General features: G+C 45.9%; 1 protein-coding gene across 1 annotated transcript; it reads left to right on the forward strand.

Annotated features, from left to right (window-relative positions):
* Window positions 1-196: 196 nt before the first annotated feature.
* Window positions 197-6512, forward strand: LOC144178434 (uncharacterized). Its single transcript, XM_077706288.1, has 4 exons — window positions 197-331; window positions 3938-4885; window positions 4999-5060; window positions 6230-6512. The coding sequence occupies exons 2-3, from the start codon at window positions 3961-3963 to the stop codon at window positions 5046-5048; spliced, it is 975 nt and encodes a 324-aa protein (XP_077562414.1). The 5' UTR covers window positions 197-331; window positions 3938-3960; the 3' UTR covers window positions 5049-5060; window positions 6230-6512.
* Window positions 6513-12774: the final 6262 nt, after the last annotated feature.

Consider the following 12774-nt stretch of genomic DNA (forward strand, 5'->3'; position numbering starts at 1 on the left):
GACAACAAAAATCCCCCGGCAAAAAAACATGAAACAGTTGAATCTGAAACGCACTTAGCAGTCGACGAAAAAGAACCAGAAGAACATACTGAGGACAACAAAAATCCACCTGGAAAAAAGCACGAAGCAGATAAATCTGAAACGCACGTAGAAGTTGACGAAAAAGGACCAGAAGAACATAACAGACCTGTTGTGCCTTCAGTGGAGAAACCTGAGCATACGAAGACGGCAGACCCTGAACCGGAGCTCGAAATTAGAAATGTTACGGTGGAGGTGGAGCCGGAGCAGCCGGATAAGAAGCCGAAGACAAAACCCGAAGTACCGCCCCCAGGTAAGAGACGCAAGCCTCACTACTACCCGGTTCAATTGCTCGCCCCCCGATTTGGGCGTGTTGTTCAAGGGTTACCTCATAGTGTTTACAAACGCTTATGAATGGGCGAGCTGGTTCATCTGTATGGTTAAGGTCAGCATGAAGGTACTGTAGGAAGAGATTTAATGAGACTGTGCCGAGAACGTTTAGTTGACCTTCCTAAAACCCTGGTCGTACACTGGAACCGGGGATCGAGAATCTGCAAAATGTGATTCAATTTTGTCCTTCTAAGGCGTTGGAAGCGTTATTTTCATAGATACTAAGATGGACAGTGCCCCAGCCACAACAGTCAGCCAAGAAACCGGCAGCATAGTCTTGTCAGTGTGAATTGACGAACGCCAGATATGAACTGAGATGTGCTTATTGTTCGTGTCGTAGATGCCTTCTTCGTCGTGACTGTCTTCTATTTCTTTTTATTGCTTAGTTGATAGTAATTCAGTACGCCTAAAAAGGGCGAGCAACGTTAAATTCATCTTTCATGTTGTGTTAGATCGTGTAGTGGTGCGTAAGAACGATCTTTGGCGCAGAAAAACAGAAAGTAATCATTTAAAACTGCCTGGAAAAAATTAGTGCGAAAAAAGTGTAAAAGTCGCTGTGTACGGTGGAAGGGACAAAAAAATCGCGTCTTATGGCCGTTAATATTCTCAAGCACCCCTCTATTATAAAAAACAATTACGTCTTCATGCTCCTATTAGATGCACCCTACAATGCACGCCAGCTGTGATCTAGAGAGGATATTCAACGCAGTATTCGCACTTTCCAGCGAATATAAGTGGCGCGACGGAGTATCCAAAATGGAGGACGGGACAATGATCGGGACGTCGCATAAGCGCGCGCGTCTGGAGGAAAAAGCCGATCCGGACCCTTTAGTGTCTCTTCAGACTAATATTTTCCCTTGCCGATGAGACACGAATGTGCTTTGTCGAAGGCGAAGCAGTTTATACCGTCAGTCACACAGTGTTTTGCGGCATCAGGGCGGCCACCGATGACATGCTGAGCATCGATGGGTTGTGCCTGCAACCGAACGGCGTCACCAGCCAACCGCACTGCGTGAACGTTTGTTGGCACTGCAGGTTCTATAAAGGATGCTACACTTCCATCCATGCTCGTAAAATTGTTCAAGCACAGTTCACGAATATTTATTAAGCGCCAAGCAGAGCTCGGCAGACGCAGCCGAGCACAGCGTTTTGTTATTGCCACTTGCGTGATTGTGTCGGATTTAGTGCGAATAATGCGAGTAAATTATAATTCTGTGGGCTGTTTTTACAAGGAAAGATCCAACGGTGTTTGTGCAGGCTGTAGGTAATAATAAAAATACCGAAACTAAATATCAAACGCTGAAGCCACTGCGGCAGCTCCTAATACATCTGCTGTGCTGTGCTTTCAGCGCGCTGTCGGAAACGACGATGCCGCAGTAACAAGTTTATTTATTTATTACAAATACCTACATCGCCCATTCCTGGGGGAAGGAGGGGGGGGGTTGAGAAAGAAAAAAAAGCAGCAAGTTCAAAACAGTAATCACACATGTGCTAAAAAGAGGACGAAGCACAAATAACCCAACAAAGCACAAAATGCAACTGGAATGATGCATTTAATAAAAGAAACCAGCACGTTAATAAAAGAACAATGACATTCTCCTGTTGGTTCTTGGCTTCACGTTCTTCTGGTGCGTGCGCATAGGAATGTTATGTGGCGGCACGGCGCCTTTCTTTAACCGCGGTTTCAGTCGCTGCAGACCATCTATTAATAAACGACACACTCAACTTGCACGAAAAATGCACCATCAATAACGAAAGAGCGAAATAAACTTACGGATACTGCTCCAGAAGAAGTCAGCTTTCGTGAAGTGACTAGTGCAGACCCCATTGTGTTGCTGACACCTTTTCCAATGCGGAGCATAGTTATCCAAACCTTCCGGGCTTTTTTTATCTCTAGGAAAGGTATGAATGCTGGCTTTTCCCGGCACTGAGCGATTTCTATACTGCGGTACACAGCACATTCGATTGCTTTTTGGTTTTGCGTTCTCAATCCCCACGTTTCCGAACGCTCCCGCTGCCTTCGCCCGGGACGCCGATCATCTACAAACAGCTTCGGAAAAAAGGCGCGCGGCGGCGCCACCGTGGCTGGAAAGTGCGAATACGCTTTAGACCACATGCCATAAAATCTACCACTGCCCGCTGACTTTGCCAGAATTTTGTTTGTGGAAGTTCTAATCAGTTTTTTTTTAAATTTAGCAAGTGGCTCCAGCGCTTCATTTGCTGAAATTCCCATGCATGCACATAAGCCTGCGTGAATGCGCATTTCTTTTATATACCATTTGAATTCATACCCCCATACTGCCCAGGACACCGACGAGGCCATCGTAGAGCAAAAAGGACTAAGAACTGTTCAATGATATATACACCTTCTATTCGGTGACATTCTCAGTCGACCCTGCAATGTGGGGATTTTTATCTCATTTTTCCACTGGCGTATATTTATACGTCGAGTTCCGTCCAATGGAATGTACTTCGTTATGCGCGCTGACTACCTGTTGTGCATTCTGCAAATCACCTAACTGTAACTGAATTTAGTGACACCTAATTGTAATTATATATTTCTGCATTTTTATTTTAAATTGTTGCATAATGTTCTTTCTCGCGTTTTTTAATCAAATATGCTTACTTCCTGTCTTGTGTCGTATTTATCAACTTTTTCTTTCAATTGCCCTCAGCCTGTATATAGGCCTGTTTTGAGGACGCTTTGTAAGGCTAAGCTTCTGGCCCGGTGAAGCTCGCTCGCAGTGCCCATTAATTGAATTGCGTGCATTTCTTTTCGGGGAACCCATGGCTCTTCATTATTGGTAATATCTTCCACGGAGTGTTTCTAAAGAGCAACAGAAGTTGTTCATTTCAGTCAAAGAGCTTTGTAATTGTCATAGATAATGAAACGACATTTTGTGAGTACGTATGTCACAGCGTACCGTCATCGACATCATCATGGCCCGTTACTTAACTGCATTTCAGTAACATGTGATGCTGAGTGGCTATTCGTGGCGTCAGCGGCCGATCACCCTACTCTTGAGAAGGAGACAGGAATAGGGAAAAACGCGACCCCGCCGCGCCTATTTCATTTCATTTCATTTCATTTATTGGTACCCTCAGGACCGGGAGGTATTACAGAGGGGAGTGGTACTTGCACATGGGGGAAAAAATACAGAGGTGCAGCAGTTGATATGCATGTTATTACAGTGGTGCGTCTCCTACTCATACAGTCTTAGCTAATAGCGTTTTTAAACAATTCATGATCTCGGATAGTTGCTATGAGAGACGATGACGCATGAGTAGGCTGTATCTGAGAATCACTCAATCTTGAGCGGTGCCATCTTGACCCCTCCTCAGCTATCGTGCAATGCGGCTTCTTTGTTCCTGAGGAGCTCATTGAGGAGTGTTTAAACCACCTCTCATTAATTATATTCTTTGTTAGTACCAATACCTTCTAAATTGTTAGTACCAATACCAATACCTTCTAAAGAAGAATTGACTGTGCTTTTATTGCAGTGTTTCTTTCGTAATGTTTCCTTTTCAGTCGTGCATCCTGTGCAGCCGGTCATGTACCCGACCGTGTACCCTCCACCTTTGGTTGTGGACCACCCGTACCCTCAGCAACCAGTCGTATATCAACCTTACCAGCCTTTTCAGCCGACTGTGTACCAACCGGCCCGACCAGTCGCCTACCCTTCGGGTTACCAGCCCGTGTACCAGCCGGTACACCACATGGGCTACGGTTCTCCAATGCCTTACCACCCAGACTACCGTGCACATCCAGTCGAAAACCACAGAGGCAGTTATGGCAGCTATCAGCCTCAGCCTCAGTACACGCCCGCTTACAACCCTTACGGTCAACCTCACTACCAGCCTGTCTACCCTGGGCAATATCATCCACCAATGTCCCATGATTATACTGGCGCTCACCCGCTGGCATACCCACAGCCGCAGATACTTTACGGATCAGGACACCAGCCTGGCCCCTCCCGCGTGTACGCCCCTGGACCATATGCTGTTCAACCGTTAACCTACCACACGGCCCAACCTCCCATGTACGGCCCACAGTATCAACCGGTGGAGAGGCTAGGTGATCACAAAGAATACAGGCGCGCTCCTGGTTACGGCGGTCTCAATCGCAGGAACCCCAGTCCAGTGGGCGCACTTCCAGCTGTGCCCATTTACCACATGCCGCAACCACGTCCAGGCAAAGACGGATCCGTGACGAGGCCAGTGCAGCCATCGGTACCCCATGCTGGTTACAAACGGGACGTGTCCGACGGGTATGCTCCGTCGTCGCACCATTTTGCGCCGGTCGTCTCCCGTCTTGAAAATGCCGTAGTCTACAACCGCGTATCGATGAACAAACCAGCCACCACCGCTGAAGCGGCACCGAGCTATCTGAAAAACCAACCAGCCTACGTAGCCGAGTCTTCGGCAGGGATGGCAAAAGGAAGCGAAGAAGACTCCGACATCTATTCGCATGTTCCAGGTAAGACAGCAAATTCTTATTGGTTGGCGGAGCTTAAAGCGGCACCATATACGGAGTTGTAATAACAGGAAATAACGTGCACCTTTCCCCCTCCAAATATGTGGATTTTTCAGAAGCATCCCCAAGGAAAGACACGAATGATTACCCCTACGTCGTTTATTGATAATCAGCTTTGGTAAGTGACGTCTCTGTTGTCAAAGATTTCTTGCGCAGCAGGGTATTTAGATGGCCCAGTTTGCCCTGCCTGAACAGAAACAATTCAGAGAGGATCTATGTTAGGAGCGAGCGCTCGAAAAATTTGAGGCCACATGTCATTTGTATTCTACTTTATTCGTCTGCAGATCATGCTGCAACGAGTAACGAATCGATTTGAGCGACGACGCAGAAAAGTGGTAGCAAACAATGGAGCCGTGTGGGCCGACGGCTCAGGATTTTTGTTGCAGACCTAGGGATTTATGCTTAGTTGCGTCGACATTTTAGACTTGTGATTAAAAGGGAAATGCAGAAGCTTTCCGTGCTACGGAAGTTTCTTCGAGGCACAAAAAACCAGATGCATAGCGCTTCCGGCCGTGGGTCAAGTAATGATGGCACTCGCCAGGTATTATTTGCAGATTATGCCGTCTTCAGGAGCTCATGAATACAACCGATCTATTTTTAAGCTTTCCAAAGCGGCAGAGACATGCAACGTATTGGAAGGGTGCCCAATCTTGGTCTATGTTCATAGTAACCTGGTTGTGACGAATAGATTTGATGGGAGCGCAAGCAGGCATAATATTAAAAGCCAGTGCTGTGCGCATGCGATTTTTATGAAATTATTTTTTATCGTACGTTTACCGAAGCAAGTAAGACTGGAGTTGTTTCCATTTCTGATTCACCAAATATTTATATTTTTCACGAACACATACAATGCAGTAAAAAGTCGTTTAATAATTAGTTTCTTTCGAATTTTCTCATATTTTTTTTAAGTTATAATCTTTCTGACAGCTAGTTTTTTTTTTTTTTTGACGAATGGAAATTTCGGGAAATTTTGCACTACCCGGTATTTTTGTGGGAACCACACTAACGCACGCGAGCTTGAGCATTCACGAGGTCCAGAGCAGAATTGAAGCGTTACAAATATTCTCAATGGATAAATATAATTTATGCTCGCGCCTTTAGTAACCTAATACTATCCTGAAAATATTCGTTGTAAGAGCGGTTTATAATATATGTGTTTCTTCTACCCAGTACTTTCAGATCTGCTAAGAATTGTAGTTCGTAGAGGTATAGAGATTACAAAAAAGAATTAACCCACGGGCGTCACATATGTAACACTATAATATATGCTTTTCAACTTGTTTTCAGGTATCTCCTCCAGTAACCTCGCCTCCTGTATTTTTTGTCTACCCACGGAGTGACGGTGAGGACGACTCTCGAGCAACCAACGTTAATTTCCCCGCCGGCTCTCCACATTTTGCACGATTCTTCACTACTCTCCTAGTATTAATTTTAATACAAGGATTCGATTTTGTCTCGATATTTTTCTCCACGTATGCTGAAATATATGTATATACCCGCGTGTCACCCTGGATTCATTTTGCGCTGCTTTTATAGATGAAGGAATAAAACGTTTGCAAAGGCTGTTAAACTCCTTCTCAACAGCGCTAATTCCCTTTTGCGGCCACATTGTGAATGCACAAGTGATACGGTACCAGTGTTACCCAGAACCACCCTACAAGGCATTGGATATATTGTTTCAAGGGGCCATGCAGACAAAACACCAGTTTGGTTCATTCAAAAGATTGCCTCGTTAGAATCATACTGACACCACTTTTAACACACACTTCGCTCAAATAAGCTATATAATTAGGAAAAAGAGAATGATCATGCGACCCACTAGCTCATTTCCCGCCACAGAACTTATGATGTCATGCCTGCTAGCTTTGCGATTGGCGGAGGCCGGCAAGGGCAAACGCAAATTAGGCAGAGCTTATAAGCTTGCCGAAGGAGCTATTTGCGCTTAAATGTAATGCATATTCATCTTACAGCAGTAAGAATGATTGGGTAAACCATGAAAGTTGCGAAATTACACGTAAACCTAGAAGTAGCGCCTCGCACGGCTACTCGTAGTGGCGCACTATGCTTTTTCTGGCTGCACAGCAGGCCGCCGCTTTGGAGTTGTCTTACACGACACTGTCCGATTGGCGTAAGCGCCATTGTCTAAAGTGAGCCTGTTTGTCGAACATACCCCATGTTTCACGAAACCAGTATTTTCTACCGTAACAAAAACAAGCCAGGAGCAAATACGGTCAGAAACACAGCAATGGCGGACAACGGTCTGCGGCTGACTATGGTACCGCCATCTGGGAGGACTGACGGTAAGCAAGGCTGCAGAGCCACGGCCGGACTCGACTCTCCTCCCCCCGTTGGTCCGGCCGTGACAGAGCCTAATGGCGCACTGGACGTTCGTTTGGATACCCGTCCTCATGACCTCAGGGCAGCCGTCACGAAAACACACGATTTTGCAGGAAAATAAGACGCTAACCTTAATTTTTTTTAATTTCGCAGTGAAAAAGGCACCATTTGCTGCCGGACAAGCGCTGGGGCCACTATAAAACACGAAATCTTTCGAATAAAACAAACTTGTATTTTGTCTGCTTGGCCCTTTTAAGGGCAACTTCCTGATGAAGCGCTCCGTTTATGGGAATAAAATTTTCTGCCTTTCTTGACACAGTGCCGAAATAAATGTTGGAACGTGTGCCCGTAACACACGAAAAGGGAGTAAGGTGTTACGTTAGAAATTTTTACATCGGTTTTATCTCTCTACGACCGGCAGAAACGCCAAGTCATCGTCTGCATAAAATCCCTATATACGCAGTATACGGGAAACACACGGAAAAATATGGTGCCGTAGTTCGCGCTTTAGTTACGACAATATGCCAAACGTTTCTATTCTGACAATAATGTGATTCTCTTGTTTTTTGAAAGATCACCTTCGTTAGGTATGCCTGGGTGGGTAATACTCCACAGTAATTCCGCATTCCCATAATTTCCTGTATCCGGAACGTTTTATAAGCGCTGTAAGTTATTTTATTGCAGAATGGTAATTGCTACTCTGCGAACTTTGTTTTAAAGGGACACTGGAGGGATTTGTAAACATTGCGCGATGACTAGTGCAACTTGTAGTCTGGAGTCTCTAGGACATGTTTCGACCACTCTCGCTGCATATACGCGACTTCATTCAGTAGAAAAATCAATTCCAAGATGCTGGCCTCCTTTCTGCATGCTTCTCGCCGATTTCCTATGACGTTTCGTATGACGTCAAAACAAGATGGCTTGACTTGACTGCGCTACTGCCGGCTCGCCGACCATCCGACAGAATCAGTCGGCGCAGTTTTTAGTCGACCGGCCACCGGCACGTCGTCGTGATTTGTTCGCTAAGTTTAAGCCAAGGCACGACACGTTTGTGCCTAGAAGAATTTGCCTTTAGTTCGTTAGTTTAAAGACTGTATCAAGCTCCAAGTCCAAGTCGCCCCACACAAGCGCACATGGTACGCTAGTAGAAAATTTTAAGGCCAATTAAAAGTGGTAGAAGAGTTAGTGAAGTTAATATAGGTACTAAATAATTAAAATCAACCGAAACATTTATCGTAGAGCGCGAAATCAAGGTGCGGGAAGCACTTTTTGCGTTGGGTGAACTAGCACACAGGTCAGCAGCACGACAACGCTTCTGCGAACACTTTCTTGCGTGAGGAATGCAGTCGCTTAGACGAGATATTTGCCGATATTTGGGCACGCTTACTGCACGAGCGCTATTCAAGAAATGGCCATCTGAGCTGCTTCGAATTCTAAGACTTAAAAAAAATGAACAGGGTATACATTATATACTGTATATTTCGCCCTTCACAGCGGGCTCGGTTATGGCCAAGTGGTCTAGAGCACTTGGTATGTTTTGCAATTCGCAAGTCCGAATACCCAATAGTGCATGTTTTTTGTTGATTTCGTTGTTTTGGGGCAATATTTTCTACACTGAATTCCTCAGTTTTGTGCTGTAACGTTCATTGCTCCACGAGTAAGTTCGCAGAACACGTGCAGACTGACACTGACGCACTGGCGAGTTCTCGTTGGCGTGGTGTTGCCATAAGCACCGACTGCTTGCAGGCACAGTACCGAAACATCCGACCCTTGGGCCTGTTGCGAACAGGCCTCTTGCGATGCAGGCACAAGCCAGGAAAGCTTCAAAGATGGGGAAAAAGCGCATCGCATTTGAGTGTTGCCGGTGACGCGGAGGGTGTTCATACACTGCATGCGCCTCGCTTAGAGATTGTTTTGATTCCAAGCCGTGCTGGCAGGCTTCTCTGACGCATTTTACAGCCGACAACATGGCACAAGCGCGGTATGCCGATTACGAGGATGCCCAGCCAACGATAACGTCGAATGCCAAGCATGTTGTTTCACAGAACCGAAGCCGAAAATGGTTGGAATTGTAATCTTGAACATCGCCCCATCACAGTGCATCTTGTATGGACGTCACCATATTAGTTGGTGCAGCCGCCATAAACCGCGAATGGTTTTTTTTTTTCTTTTTTCGGGCTTTATAAAATAAATACCGCCTATCGACCGGATAAGTGATGAAAAATGCATTTATTTGAGCCAGTATATGCAGTGCAAGCAAAAAGAGGAGCTTGAGAAATTCACTTCAGTGTCCATTTAATGGCTGGGTGCTACTGGTACACGCGATAGGATACGCCGTGGCTGAGGCGTGTTGCCAATGGACCGAAGGTCCCAAGCACGATTTTCGACTCCAGACACCACATTTAAATAAAGGAAGAATGAAAATAACCAAATTTACACGACCTTTCATGGCGCCAGACTATTCGCCTCTTCGGCGTGGTAAGTTAATTTAGCGAGTGTATTCGTTCTTGGTTAAACAGGGGACGTACATACAACAGGCGAGGACGAACGGAGTCCTTGTGAACCCTACAACGAAGCTCTCCGACGGTGTTTCAAGTGGCATAAATGCCTTCAGCTGATTTAAGGCTGAACTAACTATACTCTGGACAGCCTGCTACACGAAAGGGTTTTCGCAGATGTGTGGGTTCCAATTACCAAACTTTTCAAGGTCAGACGCGACCAGCCTCGCGAAACAGCGCAAAGGACAAAAGTGGTGGCACCGTATGTTCATGCGTTTTCGAATAATTCAAGAAAAAGCGCCGTTGGTATATTCATGAAATCAAAGGAATGAAACTGTATTCGTGAGGGGGGGTGCTTTGTAGCCAAGTTGGAAACACGAAAGGGAAGTGGAATGGCGGTCACTTTGTGCACAAAATACCACAAATGATCGGGCTTGCAATGCTGCACTCAGGTGAGTGGTGTGGTTGTCCGTTCCTCTAATGTGGCAACGCCGGGACTTTCGGGCTTGTTCCTCAGCGTCATGTTGACTGGACCATCCCACTGTAGGTGACATACAAGCTGTCCTTCCGACACCCCTCAAGTTCGGCAGTATGGGCCCAATTATCCGGATTAAATGTGAGGCTCAGGACCGCAAAGAATAGAGACAGTGCTCTTTCAAAGTATACCACGCGCGCGCTCAAGTTGGCTACGTGCAAAACAAACGCCGTGAACCGCCTACCACTGTCGTGTGCAGCGACCTATATCGGTCAAGAGGGCGATCCCGATGCGGGCATGTGAGACTTCAGGAACGCAGCGGTATACCTTGAAAGCAGATTAGAAGCCTTACCTGCCGGAGGACGTCAGTAACGCCATCAGGTAAGAGTCGCAAGCGCAGTTCGACGTGCTTCGGTGATAGCGATATCTTGTGCCCGCATGGTGATCAGTATGTGCGCGAGGCAACAAAAACAGTCCACATTTGTGGCAGTAGCACGCTCGTCAGTATACCCTCAAGGTCGCCACCAGAGATGAAAATGGTGTCCCTGCTTGCCAGCTGAGGCTCTTTATGTTTCAGAGCGGAGCTGTGAGCCTCTAGTTGGTCGGAAAATGTGCTGTCGTAAACAAAAACCCAGGCAGGACCCAGAAGTTATCGCCTAAGACGGCGAGCGCATGCGTCAGGCTGATCAGGCATACTGCATAGAGCTCAATATTCGTTTACAAAAGCCACAAAACAAGCATCGAAACCGCATTATGGATTATAAGGCACCTGTTAACAATGGGAACCCCCCAACCATGTCTTCCTGGTAAAGATTATGTTTGCAGGTTATGTTTGAAGGCTAAGCAGGATCTAGTGACACTGTAAAATATAGCAGTTCTTGCCCAAGACACTGAGCGCATGCGCAAGACAGGACCCAGTATTTGCCACCAGAGAAGCCGAGTGCAAGCGACAAGCCCGCCGAGAGTTGTTGGGACGACGAGAAACATTTCATACCCTCCCCCATCAGCATGTGTAGTGGTGTACATCAGTTTCGCTGGACATCCACTTTCGCAGGGCGGGATAACGACCATTGCTTTCATTTATGAATTTAATAGTTTCTGTAAATTGATGCACATCGACCATTTCAATTAATCACCTCATCCATATCAGTAAACCAATAATTCTAATTTGACAGCCAGGACAGCGTGAACGTAAGTATTTCAAGGTGGTTCTTTTAGATGCGACTGCATCTCATTCACTCGCCTTGTCCCTCCATACGGCGTTGTCCGTCCACACCCCTCCCCCTACACTATAAAAAAAATAATATTTAGCGGCGCCCGGTTTCGATCCCACGACCCTGTGGCCGGAACGCGAGGTAACTGGTGCTCTTCCCACTGCGCCGCAAAACCAAGACAGAATCAAATGCTACGAACGCGCCTTGTATCCTTGACTCATTCAAACTACGTCAAGAAGCTACTGATACAACGTATGATGGGGCAATGATTAACACTTGCAATAAAAGAAAAGAAGCTCCCACTTACCGCAACAATGATGGAGTAAAGGTCGTTGCGACAGCGAAGCCCCAAGCATACCACTTAGAGAGAGTGACCAAGATTGGCCAATAAAACATAATAATAATCATAAAACATAATAATCATAGGCGTTCCCGACACGTTTCACGCGATTCTCTGTGCAGCAGGTGCGGAGAGGCCCTATCCGTGATCCACATCCTCATAGAATGTAAGGCACTCGACACTACACGACGCAAACACTTCCCTCAACTACACACACGACATATTCCACCACACCCATCATACTTCTTAGGAGATGATGCCATGTTTTCTGTTCAGCGCACGTTTAAGTTCCTATCAGAAGTTCACTTTTTACAACTCATCTCATACCCCCCATAGCTTTACCCCTGGTCCTATACACCAGCCACCTTATTTATTTTTTAACCACTCTTGTTCTTCACCCTGGCCCTTTACACCAGCCGTACTCATAGTTTTTAACTGATTTTATTTCGTGTTGTCTCCTCATCAAATAACTTTCTGTTTGGCGCTCTTTGCCCGTGTCGGCCTTGCGCCAATAAAATCAAACCATCATCATCATCATCGTTTCACGCGATTTCAGAATCAATCCAAAGGAAACACCAAGTGAACCCCATGATGCGTCGCATCTATACAGGGTTCCCCTCGCGGGGAGGTGGGCGCAACTTTTTTCCTTTTCCTTCCACCTTTTGCTCTGGCACAGAAACACAGAGAGAAAGGAATACAAACCGGCATAAATATTAAAATAAAAATTTGAATAGTGCTAATTCGTGTGGGTATCGCTTTTAAAGGACTCATCTCCCGCTTTTTTCGGTGTTTTAGAAAAGCAGGAAATATTCGCTGAGCAACACTCAATGACAAATAAACCGAAGTATGCTTTGGTCACGAAAAGTAGTGCTAATCATTGTAAAGAAACTTCTTTCTTATCAAATTCCCCTATCAGCAAGGTGTTGTCCGCACTGCCTCCACCGAAATGAAGAGAGAAAGGAAAATGT

This window comes from Haemaphysalis longicornis, unplaced genomic scaffold, assembly GCF_048455015.1.
Source record: "Haemaphysalis longicornis isolate Haplotype H1 unplaced genomic scaffold, Haemaphysalis longicornis Haplotype H1 scaffold_4, whole genome shotgun sequence".
In the NCBI taxonomy this organism is placed as follows: Eukaryota; Metazoa; Arthropoda; class Arachnida; order Ixodida; family Ixodidae; genus Haemaphysalis; species Haemaphysalis longicornis.

Bases quoted from the DNA above. Each gene is read 5' to 3' on its own strand.
- LOC144178434 (XM_077706288.1), top strand. From the start codon at position 3,961: ATGTACCCGACCGTGTACCCTCCACCTTTGGTTGTGGACCACCCGTAC. The intron at 4,886-4,998 runs GTAAGACAGCAA...TGGATTTTTCAG, and splicing joins CATCTATTCGCATGTTCCAG to AAGCATCCCCAAGGAAAGAC.